We start from the raw sequence: 17,761 nt of genomic DNA, 5'->3' as shown, positions 1-17,761 counted from the left end.
GCTGCGTTCAAAGTGTTGCCTGGTAGTGACCGTGGGAACATACCCTTATACTTTTAATCGGACTGTTCCACTCTTAATATTGACATACAAATACTGAGGTAAAAAAATACGTGTGCATATGGCCTAAAAAAAAGCAAAACTGACATATACAGGGGAGCAGTGGAAATAGTATAAAATCAAAAACTGGTAACTTTTGATCTGGTCACAAGTCCTTTTAAAGCCTTAAGACACATCGCTTTGTAGATACTATATGACATTGGTGCTAGAATAGTGATGAGCGAACGTGATCGGGTAAGGTGTTATCTCAGCATGCAGGGATTGCCTAACAAACAAGCAACCCCAGCATGTGTTGCGGCTGTCGAACAGCAGCTGTGGGGACAAGAACATAGTATTCGAGCACTCTGAAGATACTTTATTAGAACACAAGCATGACCAGATAACACCTTATCTGAGCATGTTTGCTCCTCACTGTGCTAGAGCAAATTGTTGCAACTCGTGTCATGAATGAGAGGAGATGCCAATATACTAGCAAAGTGTCAGCAGGAAATGACTGGGAGAAGCAGGTATAGTAAGTAACCCAGTTATGTAATTCAGTTAAATAATTAAATTGCTAAAACCTGCTTTTCTAATCCCAGGAGCGCCAGTGTGTATTTTTTACATAATTATGAAATTGCTCAATTGAAGGCAGAATTGTATACCTTTCTAAGGCGAATCATTCCCTACTTGGAAAGTAAACTAAAGAACTGGTTGAAAGGACCTTCTGCCAGACTCAATAAATAAATTCAACTAAGTTAAACACTGAACTGTTAAACTGTGGGAACTCTGTTAACTTGAGATTTGTGAAGACCAAAGACAATACATGTTCTCTCTCTATATGATATTTTGAGTGTGTCTTGAGGGAAAAGTACTATCAGAAAACAGCCCATTGTTTAAATCAGGAATTTACGATAAATGTATTTTTTAATTTTGATAAGGTTTTCTTTTCTATGCTCCATTTCATCAACAATATACTGTATATACAAAATCACATACTTTACAATTTTCATACTGGCCACTATATATTACACAGGATTCACAGTCACTGTCAGTCAGTCATTGCCAGGGGCGCGATTACAGCCGCCGCTCACTATGCATTGAGAGGTGCCTGAAGCTGCGTCACTTGTGCCTCTATGGCTGAAAGCACGTGGCTGCCTGGAAGAATAAAGTTAACTTCCTCCCTGCAGCCGGGCTTTCAGTGCGGTGGACACATGGCTTCCAAACGATATTAACCTGCAGATTAACCCTACATCTTTTTTTACAAGACAAGTTCTCTTCACGTTCCAGTCAGGTAGGACATTTTTTATACTGTCTGTGAAAATAATGGAACTATCCATGATTTTTTTTAAACAAAAGTTTGACATTTGAGAGTTAGAACATTGACAGGTTATAAAGAATACCAGCTAATACTTTTACATGTTTCATTTCATTGCTACTGAAGCCACTTAAATCTTCAATGGACTTCATAAAAAGGACAAAATGATTTAGAGTTCTGTTACAAAATGTACCACTTGTATGCTAATTATGTGTATACTGTATTATGATTTTCAGGTGTTCCTGGTACAACTTCAATGACCCCAACAGGTAAGGATTGAAATACTGTATATTAATTGAAAAGTAGCCAAATATGACACTTCTATCTTATTTAGCTAATGAAAATAGGGCAAAAGCCTTTTAAAATAGTAAACATATTAACTTTAAGCCCTAAAAATTATACTCAAGTTGAAGGCTGAAAATAAATCTAAAATCTATTGTCTAAAGTGCAAATGCCTATTAATTTGGAGGCTCCTATCTGGTGGAAGTCACCCATGATGATGGTGAAATCTATATAAACCAGACACACTGCACACACAAATTTTATTGTGTGTCTCTGTGCGTCACTGTTTCCAGACAAGCATCCTACTGCCCATGATTGCACAGTTACAACTATCACATACAGTGACAATTAATAGTGATATGTAGATTTTAATGCTTAAATTAAATTAGAAAAAAATTATAACATAATTATAATGTCAATGAATAATTAAAAATATATTTTTTATACATGTATGGCTAGTAACGAGAGTTGTTCTTTTTTATCTTGCTATCTTCTCTATACCACTTAATGACAAGTACGTTCCACAGTAGGTTACTTTTCTTTTCTCATCATCGCAGAAAAAAAATTGTGCTGACTATATTTTCACTTGTTTCAGATTCATCGTACACAAACTGTGGTGGTCTATTGACCCAAATGAATGGGAACATAACAAGTCCGCTATATCCAAGTCCTTACCCTGCTAATTCTCACTGTACTTGGGAAATTCGTGTACCTGCAGGCTATTACATACGACTATCATTCCTTCATTTTGAGTAAGTTACTTAGTATTCAAATCCATTTGTGTTTTAGGAAACCATTTTGATACAAACGAGTAGATACTTGTCATTGTACAAGCACAAAAGTCAATCATTGCTAAGGGGCAACAATGTTATTCTTTGAAGAAGACTCCCCATTTTATTATATATACTGTTAGGGGAGTGTACATTCTCATCAATGAGCTCCATAAAACTTAAATATTTTACGTAAAAAAATGTCAAACTTGAGGGCCAGTAAATACATCTTGGGACTACTAGTAGATCAGTCTTCTTGTGTAGTTGTCTGACCCAATGATTGATTCTTTGTAAACTTGTCTTGGTAAAGATATTGTTCATTTTTTTATTGCCTACCAACTTTGTCTAGACTGCAAATTAAAGCCGAGCGAGCTGTTCTGCATTTGGCATTCCTTTTTAAAAATAGAGTGATTGTCATAAAGTGGTGACATATTACTAGAAAATGACAGGTAGTAGCAGGTATAATGGGTTGCCCTGATACGTGATTCAATTGTTAAAAAGCTGTTATGAAGGCAGAGTGATAGTATTTGTAGAGTCTTAACAATTTTTTTGGGACAGTGTTTTTTTGTTGGCTCCAACACCACAACGTTGTACCTTGCTCTCCACAGACTGATTCATGTTAGTATGGAAGTACTGTCAATGTGCTTATTACTTTATATACAAAAGTTGCTTGATTTTGAAAAGCTGGGCACATATGGTTTTATCTTTGTGCATCTATATTATTACTTTTGTCAGTGAGAAAATGAAAAATGGCCTTAGGAGCGCAGGAAAGAGACACAGACAAGAGATGGGGTTAAATCACAACGCATTTCGATGGAGGATCCGTCTTCATCAGGTGGATGTTTACTAGTGACATAGGGGATGGAGTATTTAAATGGGAAGCAGCCATTCACAACAGTCAAAACAGTCACATGATATAATGATAGTCACATGTTAAGATGGCGTCATATATTATAATAAAAAAGGAGATAGAAGCAACCTTTTCATATAAAACGTAAGATAAAACGGCATGAATTAACCATGTTTTAAATGTATAAAATATGCTAAAAAGAGCAATAAAATAAATATAGATATAAAATATTAACAGGTTAGTAGACCAATAAAAAGACCACTAAAAAAGTAAAAGGCGAGAACCCATATTAATAATAAAAGCATGTAAACAGTAGCACATAAGTAAAACAGACAGATGATAAAAAAGGCAAATAAGGTTATCTGGTCACTTTATCAATAGTTAAATTCCATAAATAAATACCACTTTCAACCAATCCTATGGGTTGATTAAGAAGCTCCTCACCAAGTACTGGTTCATCCTGAAAGGGGACCCAGTTTTGTCCAAGCATATTCCTCTCCAACCTAGAATGGTGTTCCGCAGAAACCGCACGTTATGGAACCTTGTTGCACCAAGCAACACTACCTTGAATTCAGGTTCCCTATCCTCTCTCCCAATTTCTCTGAACCCTGGTTGCTATGCATGTAGAGCCTCCAAATGTCTTTGCTGCACCTCCATTTTAAATGGGGTACATGAGTTTAAATCCCACACTACAGGTACCTCATATAAAATTAATTTTCATGTCAACTGTTAGTCCATCTTTGTGGTATACTTGATTGAATGTGGTTGCGGCCTACAATACGTAGGTCGTACCAAACAAACGATGCATGCTAGAATATCAGAAATGGCTTTCTCCTGCACAGCCTTTCTAAACATTTTTTAACTGTGCATCAAAAAAATCTAAAAACTTTGAAACTAACGATTATTGACCACATACCTGATACCATGGCTGATCGCTTCAACAGTCTAATCAATAGAGAAAGCTTTTGGATATTCAAACTTAGCACACTTGCCCCTGAAGGTCTGAATTTAACTATTGATAAAGTGACCAGATAACCTTATTTGCCTTTTTTATCATCTGTCCATTTTACTTATGTGCTACATTTTTTAATTATTAATATGGGTTCTCGCCTTTTTCTTTTTATTGGTCTTTTTGTTGGTCTACTATCCTGTTAATATTTTGTATCTATATTTATTTTATTGCTCTTTTTAACATATTTATACATTTAAAATATGGTTAATTCACGCTGTTTTATCTTACATTTTATATGAAAAGGTTGCTTTTATCTCCTTTTTGATCATAATATATGATGTCATCTTAACATGTGACTATCATTATATCATGTGACTGTTTTGACTGTTGTGAATGGCTGCTTCCCATTTAAATACCCCATCCCCAATGTCATTAATAAACATCCACCTGATGAAGACGGATCCTCCGTCGAAACGCATTGTGGTTTAACCCCATCTCTTGTCTGAGTCTCTTTCCTGTGCTCCTAAGACGGTTTTTCATTTTCTCATTGCTCCCATCCTCCATCGGAGGTTCTCGGCTGGAGCTGCGGTGGAGACCCGACATCCTGTCCACCCCTGAGCTGCTTCCTAAATACTCCTTTATGACCGCTCATTACTGACGCTCATTACTTTTGTCAGGGCCCTTTCCCTTCTTTTCGGTATGTATTATATAAATTATTTGTGATGATGCTTATATTTATATGAAATGTGATGCTTAGATCATGTTACAGAATGCTCCCCTCAGCAATGTTTATATTTTGCGACTTCATTTCTTAAAGTTAACTATTTTTATACAATACATAGTACTATTAGAATTGTTTTTGCGGTTGTCTTTCAGCAAGCCATACACCCACACAGCCATTTCTTTTTAAAGCTCTTTTTTATGTGCTTCACTTTATGTTAGAATCTACTTGAAATTGTTTTTTCTTTTGTTTAAATAGTGTTGAACCTCATCCACTTTGTTTGTATGACTGGGTGACGATATATGATGGGATTCCTCAGTACTCTCCTGAAATAGGAAGAATGTGTAATCAAATCAACACGGCCAACACTTTCTATTCATCTTCTAACATCATGACCATTGAGTTCAGAAGTGATGTTATTGTACATCACAATGGCTTTCTCGCAGTGTTTTCATCAATTTACGGTTAGTATTATAACAAACCAAGTAAAAATTATACTGTAATAGTGACTACTCACATACAAAATATTATTCACAAATGGATTGAAGATGCATTGCCGGTCAGTGAAAAATCCTTCCCCCTTCTTGTCATTTTAATAATCTCTATCATTTAAAGAATGAGAATGGCACTACCCTACTTATCAGCCATAACACATAAGCCATCTATCTAATATTGTATAGGTCCCCTTAATGCTGTAAGCAGTGATGTAGGACCTCCATGGAATGCACATATTTTTCCTAAATTTGGGGGTCAATTTAGCATCTTGAACTATTTTCAATGAACCTTAGATAATTTGTAAACAATTTGTGAAGTGTTGCAGAGGCACATTATCTTTCTGCTACCATTAGGGAATACTTTTTGTCACAAAGAGGTGTGTGCTTGGTCTGTTAGGTAAATGGTACAAATCAAAGTATTGTCCATGGCTTTTGGGGTGGACCTGGGTCAGCATAGGCACTCTTACTGGTCTGTGGCTTCACAGCCCGATATACAGCAGGATGAAACATATTGGGTGTTCTAACTAGTAATGAGCGAGCACTAAAATGCTCAGATGCCCGTTATTCATAACGAGCAGGTCATACTGCTCGGGTGTTCTACTTCAGTAACGAGCATAATGAAAGTCAACGGGAAACTCAAGCATTTTTCTGGCGGACTCTCCTTGGATGTCTGGGGGGCAGGAAAATAGCTGAAATGCATGAAAACAGCCCTGAAATGGAATGGGAATAGCATGGGGAATACCCTGGAAACATCTCTGACTCATAGGTCACTACTGGGAACAATATTGTCAGAGTATTATGCCACTTTTACAGACTGACAATAAAACATATCAAACCAAAGATAAAATGGATTTTACAGAAAAAAAGTTAGGAAGCATTCTTTCCTGTATAATCACTTATATGCATGGCAAAATTAAAGAGTGAGAGAAACCGCCTCCTCCACCCCTTATGCTATGTTCACGCTTAACATTTTTGCTACGTTTTTGAACTTTCTCATTGCTTTCAATGGTGAAAAAACATCCACCGAGAAATGTAATTTTAAAATTTTTCTAACGGTCAGTGAAAGAACTGACAAAAAATAGAAGGAAGAGTTACTCTGATACACCCTGTATTAGACATAAAGAAGAGCCTCATACATGCTCTATTAAAATTGCTAGATAATGCATAGGTTTTAAGAGTTCAGGAGTCCCACCAATAGAATTGTAGAGGTAGGCCTCATAAATATCCTCTAAAAATTATGAAGGAGGGCATCATCATACATACCCTGGAAAAATTAAGAGCGAGGATCGCATGATGACTCTGTAAAAAGTTGGAATGAAGACCGCATGATCACTGTGACGAAGTTGGCAGGATCAAGTTTTGCAGTCTGAAGATCTGGGTGATGCGGGGAAAGCACGGGCTACATTAGAGAAACTTTTTTGTGGTTGGAAACAAATAGAGGGTATCTGTGGGTTGGACATTTTGCCCTCAATTGAGCCCAGGTGGCCCACAGAATAAACTTAAGGAGAAAGTGAGGGAACAATGGCTGCAGCCTCCAAGCCTCAGATTTGGCTCAAGTCTATGGATCATCCAAATAAAACTGCACTTATCAAATGGATGAATTATTATTATTATTATTATTATTTATTGTTATAGCGCCATTTATTCCATGGCGCTTTACATGTGAGGGGGGTATACATAAAAACAAGTACAATAATCTTAAACAATACAAGTCATAACTGGTACAGGAGGAGAGAGGACCCTGCCCGCGAGGGCTCACAATCTTCAAGGGATGGGTGATAATACAGTAGGCGAGGGTAGAGCTGGTCGTGCAGCGGTTTGGTCGATCGGTGGTTACTGCAGGTTATAGGCTTGTCGGAAGAGGTGGGTCTTCAGGCTCTTTTTGAAGGTTTCGATGGTAGGTGAGAGTCTGATATGTTGTGGTAGAGAGTTCCAGAGTAGGGGTGATGCGCGAGAGAAATCTTGTATGCGATTGTGGGAAGAGGAGATAAGAGGGGAGTAGAGAAGGAGATCTTGTGAGGATCGGAGGTTGCGTGCGGGAAAGTACCGGGAGACGAGGTCACAGATGTATGGAGGAGACAAGTTGTGGATGGCTTTGTATGTCATGGTTAGGGTTTTGTAATGGAGTCTCTGGGCAATTGGGAGCCAGTGAAGGGATTGACAGAGGGGAGAAGCTGGGGAATAGCGGGGGGACAGGTGGATTAGTCGGGCAGCAGAGTTTAGAATAGATTGGAGGGGTGCGAGAGTGTTTGAGGGGAGGCCGCAGAGCATGAGGTTGCAGTAGTCAAGGCGAGAGATGATGAGGGCATGGACTAGGGTTTTTGCAGATTCTTGGGTGAGGAATGAACGGATGCGTGAAATATTTTTGAGTTGAAGTCGGCAGGAAGTGGAAAGGGTTTGGATATGTGGTTTGAAGGAGAGATCAGCATCAAGGATTACTCCGAGGCAGCGAGCTTGTGGGACTGGGGAGAGTGGGCAGTCATTTACTGTAATTGATAGGTTCGTAGGGGGGGTCACGTGAGATGGGGGAAAGATGATGAATTCTGTTTTGTCCATGTTGAGTTTCAGATATCTAGTGGAGAAGAAGGATGAAATAGTGGACAGACATTGAGGGATTCTGGTTAGTAGGGAGGTGATATCTGGTCCAGAGATGTAGATCTGTGTGTCATCAGCATAAAGATGATACTGAAAGCCATGAGATTCTATGAGCTGTCCCAGGCCAAAGGTGTAAATAGAGAACAGCAGGGGCCCTAGGACTGAACCTTGTGGGACTCCGACAGATAGGGGGCGAGGTGAGGAGGTGGTGTGTGAGTGGGAGACGCTGAATGTCCGGTCTGTTAGGTATGATGAGATCCAGGAGAGGGCCAAGTCTGTGATGCCGAGGGATGAGAGGGTCTGTAATAATAGGGAATGGTCCACTGTGTCAAAGGCAGCCGACAGGTCCAGGAGGAGGAGGACAGAGTAGTGTCGCTTGCTCTTGGCAGTTAAGAGGTCATTGGTGACCTTAGTAAGGGCAGTTTCAGTGGAGTGGTGTGACCGGAAGCCAGATTGTAAGCGGTCGAAGAGGGAGCAAGAAGAGAGATGGGAGGACAGTTCAAGGTAGACGTGTTGTTCCAGTAGCTTGGAGGCGTATGGGAGAAGTGATATAGGGCGATAGCTAGATACAGAGGATGGGTCAAGAGAGGGCTTTTTGAGGATAGGTGTGATGGAGGCATGTTTAAAGCTTGAGGGGAAAACACCAGTTGTTAGTGATAGGTTGAAGAGATGGGTTAGGGTTGGGATGAAGACTGTGGTGAGGTTTGGGATGAAGTGGGATGGGATCGGGTCGAGTGCACAGGTGGTGAGATGTGATCTTGAGAGTAGAGTGGAGAGTCGATCTTCTGTAATGGTGGAGAAGTTGGTTTTGAAGGTGGAGGGCTGGGAAGTTGGGAGGAAGGGCTCTGGGGGTTGTTGACCAAAACTGTCCCTGATGTTATCAATTTTCTGCTTGAAAAATGAGGCAAAGTCTTCAGCTGAGATGAGTGGGGAGGGAGGAGGTGCTGGGGGGCGGAGGAGAGAATTGAAGGTGTTGAATAACTGTTTAGGGTTGTGAGACAGGGAGGATATGAGAGATGAGAAGTAGGTTTGTTTAGCTGTGGCGAGTGTGGTCTTGAAAGTAGTGAGGGACTGTTTGAATGCGATGAAATGCTCGTTGGAGTGGGATCTTTTCCATCTGCGCTCAGCAGCCCTGGAAGCTCGCCTCAGCTCTTTGGTCAGGCTGGTGTGCCAGGGCTGTCTGTTGATTTTGCGAGTTTTGGTATGTGTAAGTGGGGCAGCGGATTCCAAAGCTACAGCTATTGTGGTGTTATATAGAGCGGCAGCGTCATCCGCATTGTGTAAGGAACTTATATCTGTAAGAGGGAGGAGGGATTCGGAGAATGAGTGTAGGTCAAGGTGTTTAAGATTCCTGCGAGGGTGTGAAAGTTTGTGGGGTGGGGATTGTAGACATGGAGTGAAGAGGGAAGAGAATGTGAGCAGGTTGTGGTCAGAGAGAGGAAGAGGTGAGTTAGAGAGGTTAGATAGGGAGCAGAGGCGGGTGAAGATGAGGTCCAGTGTGTGGCCATCTTTGTGGGTGGCTGTAGAAGACCATTGAGTGAGGCCGAAGGAGGAAGTGAGAGATAGAAGTTTAGTGGCAGCTGAGAGGGAAGTGTCAATGGGGATGTTGAAGTCGCCCATGATGATAGTAGGGATGTCCGCGGAAAGGAAATGAAGTAACCAGGTGGTGAAGTGGTCAAAGAAGGTGGTGGCTGGCCCTGGGGGGCGGTAAATGACAGCCAGTTGGAGGTTGGAGGGGGAGTAGATGCGCACAGAGTGCACCTCAAAGGAAGGGAGGGTAACAGAGGGTGGCAGTGGGATTGGGGTGAAGGAGCAGGTATCTGACAGGAGAAAACCAACTCCTCCACCATGTTTGCTGCTGGGGCGGGGGGTGTGAGAAAGGTGGAAGCCGCCATACGAAAGTGCAGCAGGAGAGGCTGTGTCAGAAGGGGTGAGCCAGGTTTCGGTGATGGCGAGGAAGGAGAGTTTGGTAGTAACAAAAAGATCATGGATGTAGGAAAGCTTGTTGCAGACAGAGCGAGCGTTCCACAGAGCTCCTGTTAGTGGGACTGGGGAAGCGGGGGCTGGGTGAATGGGTATAAGGTTGGAGAGGTTACGGAAGGTTGTGATAGAGCGTGGATGGGAGGTAGAAATGACTGTGGGAATGTGGTGAGGAGGACCAGGATTTGGAGAGATATCACCAGCAGTGAGAAGGAGCAGAGAAAGTGTTACCAGGTGGGAGCAGGAGAGGGCATGAGGGGGCTGTCTGTGTTTGGAGACAGAGGATTGTATGTTAAGGAACAGTTTTGAGGCGGAGGTGAGGTGGATGGGGAGGATTGAAGAAGAGATGAACAGTTCCTTACTAGGAGTAGGGATTAGGGGAATTAGCAGAAAGTGAAGGATTATTGGGATGAAAGTGAAAACAAACAGAAACATTGTTTACAGTGACTGTGTCCAGTTACCTTCAGTTCCCTTCTGGTTCAATTCTGGTTTTAATTCTTAAATTAATCTTCACACTTCTAGCACACACTTATAGCAATCACAATGCAGACTGAAGTCTATGCAGACTTGTACTCTGCAATATATGTCCAACTAAGTGCAGTCAGGTGTGAAGCAGAGAGGAGTGGTCTCTGCTCATCTTGGCCAGACAATTAAGAGTGGACCAGATGTATATGATCAAGCCAGAGTAAACAAGGTCATAAATAACACTGGGGTAAGCTGGGGTTAGCTGAAAGGCATACCATGTGAATGCTAGGTGCAGAGGCAATGAATGGCCCAAATACATCTCTTGTTTCAAATGTCTGAAGCTCCTTGTTGTGTCAATTGTGCCCTGAGTGGCCTTGAATCCAGCACTTCTTGCTATTGGGTACATATTGCCGCAGGTTTGGTTTGCCCCTTTGTATAAGGATGTGGCATAAGCAATGATAATCCTCAGCACCATGCGGTATTTGTGCATGAGGACTGGCATCTACTGTCCAAATGGGACCCTGAAAAACTGAAAAATTATATAGTAGGGCATCATACACACCTTGAAAACTTAGGAGCAAGGGTTAGATGATGACGCTGTAGATATGGTAGAGGAGGAAGAGTAAGAGGATGCTAAAAATAACAAAACAAGAACTATATACTGGTGTTTGGGTAGGAAGGGGTGCATGGGAATACACCAGAAGAAAAGGAACATTTTATTTCACTTTATGTTCCACTTCTGTCATCTAGTGGAGTTGAGAAGTCTGGGCCAATCCAGGCCTTGTTCATTTTGATAAGATTCAGCCTGTCAGCATTTTCAGTTGACAGGTGGATGCGCCTATCACTTATTATGCCTCCGGTGGCACTTAAAACCCTCTCTGACAAAACATTAGCTGCAGAGCATTTTTTTACCATTGTTAAGAAGTGGGACTTCTAGACTGGTAAAGCCAGTGCACTATGTGCAAGGGCTGAAAAACTTTTATCCCAGGGGTTATACTTATTTACCCTATTTTTTGGACTATAAGACGCACCGGACCATAAGACGCACCGGACCATAAGACGCACCCCAATTTTTGGGGTGGAAAATAGTAGAAAAAAGATTTTTATAAGATGGGGGTCCGTCTTATTGTTTGAACTTAAGGTATCTTACCTGAGGGCCGTCGGTAGTAAAGTGGGGTCACAGGAGGCATGGTTCCTTCTTCAGGAAGACGGTGGCAGCAGAAGTGGGGCAATGCTGCAGTCTCAGGGTCCGATGCTACGGGGTCTGGTCCCTTCCTCAGGATGCTGGCGGCAGAAATGTGGCAGTGCCATGGCCCAGTGTCCATGGCGAGCAGAGCCGAGTGCATCACCGGTTTCCCTGCGGCCATCTTCCTGAAGCTGGGAGAGAGGCATCCCCTCTCTTCCGGCTTCAGGAAGATGGCCGCAGGGAAACCACTACAAATAATATTGTGATCTCCTATGGCAATAATACATACAAGTAAGATGAGAAGACAAAGACACCCCATATAAAATGGAATCACCAATCAATACATAAATAATTTCTTTATTAATGAACAACTACACACACAAAAAGTAAATTAAAAACACTTAAAAAGTCAATAACAAGACTTTAAAGCTGTGATCAACACAATAAGTTAATCATTCCTGTCAGACTGCCCATAGAAAATATGACTTTTATTAAATAGAACAAATGCGGTAAAGAAACCCAGGAAAGACAAGCAACAGATATAGACAAGTCTATTTAGTACCTAGCGTAAGCAAGTAAGCGTAATCAACTGTAACACAAATGTGTTAGAACAAGTAAAATTAAAATTGGTATCACACAAATAATATGACTGGAATCAGCACAAAATACATCCTAATACAAGTACATAGAGAAATGTGCCATTAAATGCAAATAAATGACAAATAAGCCAACCAAACCCTGATAGAGTGCAGAATGCAGTAGTAGATATTGTATTTACATAGTCCATGCAGGAAAAACAATGCAAAAAGAGAGGAAAGATCAGAGGCATAGATAACAGATGCATATATACAGTCATGGCCAAAACTATTGACACCCCTGCAATTCTATCAGATAATACTCAGTTTCTTCCTGAAAATGATTGCAAACACAAATTCTTTGGTATTATTATCTTCATTTAATTTGTCTTAAATGAAAAAACACAAAAAGAATTGTCCTAAAGCAAAATTGGATATAATTCCACACCAAACATAACAAAGAGGGTGGACAAAAGTATTGGCACTGTTCGAAAAATCATGTGATGCTTCTCTAATTTGTGTAATTAACAGCACCTACAACTTACCTGTGGCACCTAACAGGTGTTGGCAATAACTAAATCACACTTGCAGCCAGTTGACATGGATTAAAGTTGACTCAACCTCTGTCCTGTGTCCTTGTGTGTACCACATTGAGCACGGAGAAAAAAAAGAAGACCAAAGAACTGTCTGAGGACTTGAGAAACCAAATTGTGAGGAAGCATGAGCAATCTCAAGGCTACAAGTCCATCTCCAAAGATCTGAATGTGCCTGTGTCTACCGTGCGCAGTGTCATCAAGAAGTTTAAAGCCCATGGCACTGTGGCTAACCTCTCTAGATGTGGCCGGAAAAGAAAAATTGACAAGAGATTTCAACGCAAGATTGTGCGGATGTTGGATAAAGAACCTCCACTAACATCCAAACAAGTTCAAGCTGCCCTGCAGTCCGAGGGTACAACAGTGTCAATCCGTACTATCCGTCGGCATCTGAATGAAAAGGGACTGTATGGTGGGAGACACAGGAAGACTCCACTTCTTACCCCGAGACATAAAAAAGCCAGGCTGGAGTTTGCCAAAACTTACCTGAAAAAGCCTAAAACATTTTGGAAGAATGTTCTCTGGTCAGATGAGACAAAAGTAGAGCTTTTAGGGCAAAAGCATCAACATAGAGTTTACAGGAGAAAAAAGAGGCATTCAAAGAAAAGTACACGGTCCCTACAGTCAAACATGGCGGAGGTTCCCTGATGTTTTGGGGTTGCTTTGCTGCCTCTGGCACTGGACTGCTTGACCGTGTGCATGGCATTATGAAGTCAGAAGACTACCAACAAATTTTGCAGCATAATGTAGGGCCCAGTGTGAGAAAGCTGGGTCTACCTCAGAGGTCATGGGTCTTCCAGCAGGACAATAACCCAAAACACACTTCAAAAAGCACTAGAAAATGGTTTGAGAGAAAGCACTGGAGACTTCTAAGGTGGCCAGCAATGAGTCCAGACCTGAATCCCATAGAACACCTGTGGAGAGATCTAAAAATGGCAGTTTGGAGAAGGCACCCTTCAAATATCAGGGACCTGGAGTAGTTTGCCAAAAAAGAATGGTCTAAAATTCCAGCAGAACATTGTAAGAAACTCATTGATGGTTACCGGAAGCGGTTGGTCGCAGTTATTTTGGCTAAAGGTTGTGCAACCAAGTATTAGGCTGAGGGTGCCAATACTTTTGTCCGGCCCATTTTTGGAGTTTTGTGTGAAATGATCAATGTTTTGCTTTTTGCTTCATTCTCTTTTGTGTTTTTTCATTTAAGACAAATTAAATGAAGATAATAATACCAAAGAATTTGTGTTTGCAATCATTTTCAGGAAGAAACTGAATATTATCTGACAGAATTGCAGGGGTGTCAATACTTTTGGCCATGACTGTAAATGCATTAAAGATACCAATGGTGTGTGCTAAGGAAGGTGAGGATAACCTGGGTCATGAACTAGTCATTGCATCTGACAGGGCAAAAGAAGCCCGGAATGCATCTTCCTGAAGCCGCGGCGCGTGAGCAGATTGAGATCTCTGCAGCCTTCGACTTCAGGAAAATGACCACCGAGATCTTAATCTGCAGACGCGTGGCCTCTGGTGGTAATTTTCCTGAAGCCAAAGGCCGTAGAGATCTCAATCTGTGCTCTCGCCGCCTTGGCTTCAGGAAGATGGCCGCCGGGAAACCGGAGATGCACTCAACTCTGCTCGCCGTTGACACCAGTCTGCGGCCTCACCACATTTCTGCTGCCGGCATCCTGAGGAAGGGACCCTGCTCAGGTGCTCTCAGCACCACCCACCACCATCACCAAGCCTCAGCCTCGCCACTGCATCGCCAAACCTCTGCCGCCATTGGTTCGCTGCTAAACCACTGCCGCAATCCCCCGGTAAGCCTGCGTTTGGACTATAAGATGCACCCCCCATTTTCCTCCCAAAAAGTGCATCTTATAGTCTGAAAAATATGGTATACATAAAAAGATTTTAAAGGTAGGCCTTCAAAAATTATATAGTAGGACATCATACACACCCTTGAAAAATTAGGAGCGAGGGTTGGTGGAGGAGGAGGACATTAAAAATGACAAAACAAGAATTGTATACCCTTGTTTGGGTGGGAGAAGGTGCATACACCAGAAAAAAAAGGAATTTTTTTTTACTTTATGATTTCGGTAGCACGTGTGCTGTTCCAGGGTCTGAATCAGTACTGGCCTTCAGCAGGTTCACTCAGTGTGCCATCAGGAAAATGTAGCATCCCTGGCCAAAAGCACTTTTCCATGTGTTGGTGGTTAAGTGAACCTTCCCAGTATCTGTGTTGGTCAAGGCATGGGTTATATTATAATATTTAATGTGCTGTTGTAAGGTGGGGATGACCAAGTATCGAGGGACGACCGCAGCCATGAGGTTGCAGAAAGCCTCAGTGTCCACAAGCCTGAATGGCAACATTTCCATGGCAAGCAGTCTGGAAATTTGACCGTTTTGTGTTTGGACCTGTGAATGGGTGGATGGATATTTTCACTTGTGTTCCAAAGCCATGGTAGGGATAGCTGAATGCGGCACATGTGGTTGCTGATGGTGCTTGCTAATAGCACACCACAACAAGGGGTGAAACTAATGTGCGAGTTTTTGCAATACACCATATACCAACAGAAATTAAACTACCCAAAAATTTGATAATAAAAATACTTCATCTTTATTAGGTAAGTATAAAAACAGACAATTAAAAAAGTAAATTTCCAGGAGAATATTTCAACAGAGACAGAAGTGGTAATCAATCATACATACCAAAGATAATTACATGTTTTCACAACTAGCTCATAATATTAGTTTGCATATAATTAAAGAAATGAGGTGCGAAGATCTAAATTACCCTAGGATTGGGCTAGGGTTAGGGTTGTGGTTATGGTCATGGTTAGGGTTGGGATTGCAGATCAAATTTTGAGGTCCATTTTCTCTTGATACCCTTGTGAAAAGAAAAATAAATGGTTCCCAAGTAAATTTTTTGTGAAAAAAGTAAAATGTTCATTTTTTCCTTCTACGTTGCTTTAGTTCTCGTGAAGCACCTGAAGGGTTAATAAACTTCTTGAATGTGGTTTTGCACACTGTGAGGGGTGCAGTTTTTAGAATGGTGTCAATATGGGTATTTTCTGTTATATTGACCCCCCAAACTCACTTCAAATGTGAGATGGTTTTGTAAATTTTGTTGGAAAAATGAGAAACCGCTAGTCAACTTTTATAACTTATAAGGTAACTCTGTTCGGGATAGTCCTACACTGTCTAATATTAAAAACCTTGCTTTGTGTCAAAGTTGACCTCAATGTGTGAACAAGGGCAGACAAAAGGACTGGGTCCCAAACAGTAGACACCAGTCTGGGGAAGCCTTATATACAATTTCCAGCTCAGGAGAGGGAGGCCACACCCCAGCTTGCACAGAATGCAAAAAATACAAAGAAAAAACACAAAAATTGAGCTTGGTTTGAGATGATACACATGCAGTGTGTATGCATGTGACACAAAGCAAGGTTTTTAATATTAGACAGTGTAGGACTATCCCGAACAGAGTTACCTTGTCGTGGTGGGATGGCTTTCATGCTACTTTTGATCAAAAACAGTATTACTAAAAACTCTGTATTATTTAGATGCACTTTTGCTTTTACTTATTTAGTTACAGCAGAGTTTTTGCTCACTTTGTCTTTTGCAGGTATTACCATGACTGGCAGGCAATCCCTGCATGTTTAGTAGATGAAAATCAGGTGCCAAGCATGCGACACTTGGAATTGAGCATAGCACTCATTGCTGGGTAGCAGATCTTCTCCTTCCAACTTTAAGTAGGAAGGGTCCATTGGTGTTGACGCACCTTTGGCTTCTAACATTACAAACTGGTTTAGGATTGCGCAAATTTTAGAACTTTAGTTGAGAAGAAAACTCCCATCTTCCTCTCTCTGGATTTAGATTCCCAAATAATTTGTCACATTTCCGAGGTCCTTAGTCTCAAAGTGCTGGATGAGAATGTCAACTAGCTTTGCAATTTCTTTTTCATCTTGATGACACATGATTACATCGTCTACATATATCCACTCCTTCACTACATTTTTCGTATACAAACATGAATCAGCTTGAGATCTTTTAAATCCTTCATTCATCAAAACTTTGTTCATTTTCGAGTTCCAAGTTCTTGCCGACTGCTTAAGTCCATAGAGAGATTTTTGTATTTAAAAAACAAGATGCTCTTCACCCTTTTTAATATATCCCTCAGGTTAGGTCATGTACAAATTTTCTTCAATGTCACCATATAGGAAGGCTGTTTGGCTGTTTTGATGTCAAAATGTCTCACTGTCATCTGTTGAGCTGCAGCTATGGACATTAAAGTTCTGAATGTGGTCTGCTTCGCAACTGGAGAAAATGTAGCATCATAATCTTCACCATACTTTTGAGAGTGCCCTTTTGCAACCAATCTTGCCTTAATCCCGTGAACTTTACCATCTGAGTCATATTTGTTTTTGAAGACCCACTTAGATCCGATAGCTCTTTTTCCTTGTGGTAGCTCAGTAAGCTCCCATGTCTGGAGTTGGTGAAGGGACTCCATCTCTTCATTAGCAGCATTTATCCACTTCTGCTTCTCATGTACAGGCAGTTTTGGCTTCTCTTGCCATGACTGTGGCTCTGGTTCAGGAAGTGTTCTGACCATATAAGAAAGGCATCTAGCTTGGATACCTTTGCTTGGCCTTTCTGATCTGAGTCGAGGTTGACTTGGCTCTTATGTCTCTCCCATGGTGGCTCTCCATCCTTTTTCCACCCTTCTTTGAGATGATGCAGCTGTTATCTTTAAAAGTAACTACATTCCCCTTTTGTGTGAGTTTCTTTACTGACAGAAGATTGCTTTCAAGGCTGGGAACATAGAAAACATGCTTTACTCGGATCTTTCTGCTTTGTGCTGAGGAAACTGGACAGTGAAAGTAGCTGTCTCCTACTCCTGAAGTCATATAGTGACAATTAGCTAAGATGACCTTTTCTGACTTGCTTTCATTAAGG

At 41.3% G+C, this 17,761-nt stretch overlaps 1 protein-coding gene across 14 annotated transcripts in view; it reads left to right on the top strand.

The window, feature by feature from the left end:
* LOC141072913 (scavenger receptor cysteine-rich domain-containing protein DMBT1-like) overlaps positions 1–17,761 on the top strand; it is a 490,185-nt gene that overhangs the window by 317,514 nt on the left and 154,910 nt on the right. For all 14 annotated transcript variants that reach the window (XM_073560164.1, XM_073560162.1, XM_073560161.1 and 11 more), the window contains 3 exons: positions 1,588–1,620; positions 2,229–2,385; positions 5,185–5,390. In XM_073560164.1, coding sequence (XP_073416265.1) covers positions 1,588–1,620; positions 2,229–2,385; positions 5,185–5,390 — 396 coding nt within the window. The remainder of the gene's footprint in view (positions 1–1,587; positions 1,621–2,228; positions 2,386–5,184; positions 5,391–17,761) is intronic.

The sequence above is a fragment of the Dendrobates tinctorius genome, unplaced genomic scaffold, assembly GCF_039654945.1.
Source record: "Dendrobates tinctorius isolate UK_male_01 unplaced genomic scaffold, ASM3965494v1 ptg000293l, whole genome shotgun sequence".
NCBI lineage: Eukaryota > Metazoa > Chordata > Amphibia > Anura > Dendrobatidae > Dendrobates > Dendrobates tinctorius.
The sequence above is the reverse complement of the archived record's forward strand: the minus strand, read 5'-3'. Positions and strand labels throughout refer to the sequence as shown.